Raw genomic sequence first — 6,132 nt, 5'->3', positions numbered from 1 at the left:
TCCCCTCTCCAATCTTTAGTTTCTCTCTATTATCTAATTCTTGTGTATGCATAAAGTAGAAAAAGGAGTCAGTTTTAAGATATAAGCGTTACCTTGAAAGGTAACAAATCCTGAAAATTGTTATTTATATTTTGCTTAATTTCAGACACACTGGGTTGTTTCTTCAAGAATCCAGAAAGTATCTCTGTGAATCAGAACAGCTGAAGGCCATTTCTTACCAAATATAGTGTGTTTTTGGTTTTGTTTTCTGTTTTTTTTTTTTGGTTTTTTTTTTTTGTGTGTGTGTGTGTGTGCACAACTCACACATAGCTATTCAGGAATACTTACAGCACCGTCCTTATATTATTTATTCTCTTCTCTCCTGCCAAGTTGTTGTATAGAATTCCTTTTCCTGTGAAATGTCTACTTAAATTCCAGTGGCTCAACTACGAGTCTATCTCTCTTGTTCAAAACGTAGCTTCCAATTCTTGATCTCACTGATCTTTTGTAGCTTAACCCAGCTGGCTTGGCCACTGTAAACCCTCCAATGATCCATCATAATGCACCAACAGACACTTCTGTTTTTCCTTTTATTTGATATTAGTGTCTTTTTTTTTTTTTTTTTAAGTTTCTGAAGGGCAAGTCTTTTATGTGCTACATGCTAACCAGATGTCTCTGACCAAACCAAAATTTTTGCCAGGGTAAAGGGGAAGATAAATTTTTAGCCAAATGGACAGTGATTTTCTATACTGCCCACAGTAACACTGGGGGATTCATTCTGATGGCTTTGGAGTCCTGCTAAGGGTCAACTCCGTACCCTGGTAAAGTCTCTGGTAATTTTCTTTGCAGTTAAAGTGGCTTTTGAGATAGAACCGAATTTGGCATTAGAATTGCAGATACACATGAGAACTTGTATGTGTAGAACAAACAATTTCTTGCTGCCTATTGCTTGTGGGACGTTTGCCAAGAAAAAACAATTTGCTTTGCTGCAAGAGCCCAGCTAGCCATTACTGGAGAATGTTTTTCCAAGATTGCTTATCAGTGACTTTAATAGGGCTCAGAGGTTTGTGTGGTTGCACAAAATGTTAGTTACTTTTTAAAAGCCTAAATTTCTCTCCATTTTCCTCCATAAGTCTGAACTGTTTTCTAATTGTAATGCAATCAACAAGATTAGCGCCTCCCTAAATGAGTAGATAGTAATGGATAATTAAATGCTTATGATAAAATGGATTTAACTATTATGTTGCTGTTCCAATAGAAGGCTGTTTTATTCAGAGGCTTTTTGGTTTTATACAGGAGTTCAAGCTGTTAGCTACTAATTTGATTCTGCAATTGTGTACTCTGTTCATGAGAAGATTCTGTGGGTTTCTTCAGTGCTTCTTCATTGATTGATTGATTGATTGATTGAACAAGTGTTTGTTGGCATCAGTTGTCCGTTTAACAAGCACCACTGCCCAATGCTGAGCTACAGAGGGAGAAATGAGTAAGGCACTGTTATCCTTACTGATGTTAAAATCTAGGTGTAGATGATTGACATCCAAAAAAAAAAAAGGAACTACTATTTAGGGTTATAAGTAAAATAATAGAGGTATATACCAGGTTTAGTATTTCTAATTGAATCAAAACCCCATGTTAAGACTTTTAGTGTAAACCCTAAACTTGGTATATTATGGAAATATTTATACATTTAGAGTTTGCCAAAATAGAACATAGAGATCTGCACAGCTAATTCAGTTGTTAAAGCCCAAGATGCTATGAGGCCAAATCATAACGTGGATACAAAAATCAGAAAATATGATCTAAATAGTGAGAAATTCCACTGGGTTTTGAGGCTGATCCCATAATTCTACTCAGTGATCAACAGTGACTTATGTTGAAATTGTGTACTTCAGGAACAATCCAGTAAATTCTTTACAATGGAATTTGGACCGCAGTTGTTATCTCAAATCATAAGGATGCATGGTATATAGAATTTTGTTTGGAAGTAAGTTAACAGGTATAAGTAATATGTAGGTCATTAAAATATAGGTTATTTGATATTAGTTAGATGAACCCATTTCTGATCCAGGCTCATCATAAACCAAATAAATCAGTAGTAAAAAGATAAATGATGAGGCTTCTAGAAGAAATTTAAATTCTTAGCTCTAGGAAGGCTTTGAGGGAGGGTTCAATATAAAAAATGCTGTTTGCCTTATGGACATTTTGGAATCACCTCTATTTCGTATAGCAAATTAAATTGGGAAAGTTTCCTTCTATGAGACTCAGGCCACCCAGCTAGTTTCAGGGTGGCTATACCCCTCCTGGAATGGCCTACCAGGCTGACTCTCTTCTGTCTCATCTCTCACACTCAGAGTGGCTGGAAGTGTAAATACTTGTTTTTTCTTTATTAGTCTGTGTTTCTTAAGTACCCACTAGGTTAGAGGAAAAGACTCTGCTCTTACTTTCACCTTTATATATAGGAAATTAGTCATTAATTAGACTAAAAGGCAGGCGTTACTTCTAAATTTGTCTGTGTTTTCTGGTCTCATTAGTGCTATTCTGGACTGCATGATAATGAGCACAACATAATTAAAGAGTAAACACTAGGAAACTACAACCAAAGTCAGGGTTTTCCAGAATCAGATGGTAACAATCAGAGAACAAGTAATTTCTGCTCAGTGAGGGTGGTCTTTCTCCAGTTTGAACTCAACTTGTTCTTTTTTCTTCTGCAGCCAGTGGCTTATAGAAAAATCTCTTCTTATAAGATAATTTGGAATATATTAGAGAGATAGTAGTACTGAGGAAAGAGATACAGAGATGCTGATGAGAAATTGTTCATATAATGAGAAAGCATTGAAATGCCATCTGAATAAAGAAGCCCTGCCAGGGAAGAATTGGTAGCTGCCATTTATGGTGAAGGAAAACTGGCTTAGAAATGTAAAAGATGATGGGTCTTCATTTAAAGTATCAGTTTGATCAATTAGAGGCTGAGAAAATGAGGAACTGAAAATTATCCCTAGTGAAGATTTGACACTATGGCAAAAACAATACTCATTTTATGGAAAACTGGTGGGTAAAGATTGCATGGAACACTGGTTAAAAATGAAGACCCCAAACAGACACCTTCATCAACTGCCCATTTCCTGTAATCCCCAGGGAGAGAAGAGACAGTGAGACTAACAAAGTTAAATAAAGTGTTTTATAATTTGTGTAAAGTAAACGTTGGCTGGCATTTACAGATTCACCATGGTTTTTTTAATTTTTCACGAGCAATAGGACATTCATGTTACACGGTACTTGTGAGTTGCATTTTACTGAGGTATGAGTGTGCTCACACTGGCGATGTAATCAGAATGTCCTCTACAAAGCTTTTCTGAGCAAACAGTCTTGGCTCTCACCAAGTGTCCTCTTTCCTTCCATATTGTTTGAAACATTGCTATATAGCCTGAAGTGTTAGATACTAGGAATCTTTGTTAACTTACCCAGATCAGACATGGGAGTAGGAATACAAAGATAATATTAGAGAGTTAAAGAGAAAATAAAATAATAATAATAATAAAAAAACCTTTGTGCTTGTTTTTAGTTAGAAAAAAACTATGTATTTTATTAGTCCTATATTCTTGGACTCATTATGAGTTTGAAGGACTTGCTTAAATTTTTCAGTTGAACTTTGTTGCATTTTATAAGCTTAGTTATAAAAGTAGTACTTATGAATTTGGAAAATTATGGATGTTTCAAGATGGAAATGTCCACCATATCTGCTTTTTCCATAAATTGTGGTCTCTTGAGTGGAAAGACAAGCTGCACAATCCTTTCCTTATTACAGAAAGGCATTTCAATAAGACTTAGATATCACTTTGGGAGGGAAGGCTATTATGCTGCTGGTCTTGTGAAAAACTGTTAAATGAATAAGGTATATTCTCTCTCTCCCACCCCATACCTATGCCCTGTATCACTCTCAGATATTCTCAACCACATTTGACATCCTCTTTCTTGCCTCTCATTGTGTCAGGCTAATTATTGCTGTCTGCCTGTGTCCTCATTCCTCTTGTCTTCAATCAACATGTCTTTGCTTTGTAATTTTTATTTTATGGGCAAGTATTGAACTAAAGTGAAATTTGAACTAAAGTTAATTTATTACATTAATCTGTATCTTTAAACTAATGAGATAAGGCTAGAGGAGACTTCCAGAAATGTTATTAGCTTCCAGGCAATAAAGGATATTTTCATAGGAGTAGTCATAGGCAATTTGTGACAATTCTGTTTAAACCAAAGGGTACCAATACCCATGACAGGGTATGTTACACAGGAAGGCATTTTAGAGAAGGTGGGGGTTTTCCAATGCCTTTCTATCAAAATGTCATGTAAATGAATGGCCAATATCGTTGTCTTAAGGATGCTTTTAATTAGTTTGAAATTGTATAGAAAGCATGTTAGAAATGCTTCATGTTAGAAAGCATGAAGACCTTTTACCAGGGACCTGCCAAGATGGGCTGCGTTCCCACCAGGATGGTGAAGAAGGTGGCCCAGTTCATCATTGAGAAGTACAACACATACCTGGGCAACAACTTCCATACCAGCAAGCACATGTGCGAGAAGATTGCCATTATTCCCGGCAAGAAGCTCCACAACAGGATAGCAGACAATGTCACACATCTGATAAAGCAGATTCAGATAGGCCCCGTGAGAGTTATCTCCAACAAGCTGCAGGAAGAGGAGAGAGAAAGGACAGATAATTATTTTCCTGAGGTTTCCGCCCTGGGTCAGGATATTATTGAAGTGGATTCAGACATTAAGGAAATGCTGAAGCTGGTGGACTCTGGCAGTCTGTCCGACCTGCAGGTCACTCAGCCTACATTTGGGGTGAATTTCAAAACACCTCATGGAGCTGTTTGAATCTTCCTGCTGCTGTGCTGTCATAGTTTCAATAAATGATGGACAACAACAACAACAAAAAACGAAAAACAAAACAAAAAAAGAAGAAAGCATGAGAAGATAATGCCAATTTACTTTCACTAGCATCCATTTTGTGTAGATATTGAAGCTATGAATTTGGAATGCAATATGCAAATACCAACTTTCTGACTTTCATCTGCAAGGTCATTGATGGCAAAGGGAAGAAATCTAGAATTCATTACTTCAAATCATTTATTACTTAAGTGGAGTTTTAGGTAATACTGTAGATATATCATGATATGCCATCATAAGAAAAAGGGCAAGTTATTTTGACTTCTGAAGATGCAGTGGGTGTGGTATAGGTTACAATGATGTTTTAAAGAGACGTTATTTCCAATTTAAGATTTCTTGAATCACAATCTAATCTTTTTAAAAATCCTTTAGGATCATATATTGAGTTTTCACATTTTACATTGCTGTCATTTTAACTAATAATATTTGATGTTACTCCCTAGCATCACATTTCTACTAATTATTCTCTAGCTGCTGCCTGTATTTGCCCCCTGGCAGACAGGGAAGCAAATGTTTGTAATTCCAAGTCTCTAGAATATTTAATTTTCATCAGTAGCAAAAACATGTTTCTCGTTCATAAACATTATGCCTCTCAAACTAATCATGGTGCGGTGATATTTGCAACTTTGATTGTCACCTGTCTTTTTCAAAGCAGTTTGTGTCTATTTTTTTAATTCTTTAGATAGTATGTATTTGCTTATTTTGAGATTATTTTAAAGGAGAGAGAAAGAAACATTCACTTGTCAGCAGTAATTTTTTTAAAAATTATAGCAGAACAGTATTGATTTCGTGAAAACGTAAAGACTAAGCATACACATTTCTTTAAAAGCACCCACATGCCCTCAATGAAGGTGTAAAATAGCAGAAAGAAATATACAGTTGAGTTTTATCAAGACACTAGTAGACATTAGAACTTACGTTGTTTGGCATTTTTTAAGAAGAGATAAGGTCAAAATTTATTTTAGAAGAGAGTTTGAGTAAATATAGTCAAAAGATGCAAAGAAAACCAATACAAATTTGAAATTTTGTATGAACAACTAGAGTTCATTTCATTAAAACATGAATTATTAGAAATGTTTACTTTGTTTTACTTTTTTTGTTGCTAAACTTGGAGAAAAGGGCCATGGTCTAAACTTGCCACTGTTCTCATAAACTTTGAATGTTAGAGAATTTTTCTGACTGAAAAGGAGGGTATAATCACAGAAA

General features: G+C 35.4%; 1 protein-coding gene across 1 annotated transcript; it reads left to right on the top strand.

The window, feature by feature from the left end:
- Positions 1 to 4,446: 4,446 nt before the first annotated feature.
- LOC308495977 (small ribosomal subunit protein eS17-like) lies at positions 4,447 to 4,854 on the top strand (the record flags this gene model as incomplete). The annotated part of the gene is made up of 1 exon (XM_081044513.1): positions 4,447 to 4,854. The coding sequence occupies one exon, from the start codon at positions 4,447 to 4,449 to the stop codon at positions 4,852 to 4,854; it is 408 nt and encodes a 135-aa protein (XP_080900639.1).
- Positions 4,855 to 6,132: the final 1,278 nt, after the last annotated feature.

Source organism: Rhinolophus hipposideros (assembly GCF_964194185.1).
Source record: "Rhinolophus hipposideros genome assembly, chromosome: 3".
NCBI lineage: Eukaryota > Metazoa > Chordata > Mammalia > Chiroptera > Rhinolophidae > Rhinolophus > Rhinolophus hipposideros.
This window is presented reverse-complemented; position numbering and strand designations above follow the sequence as displayed.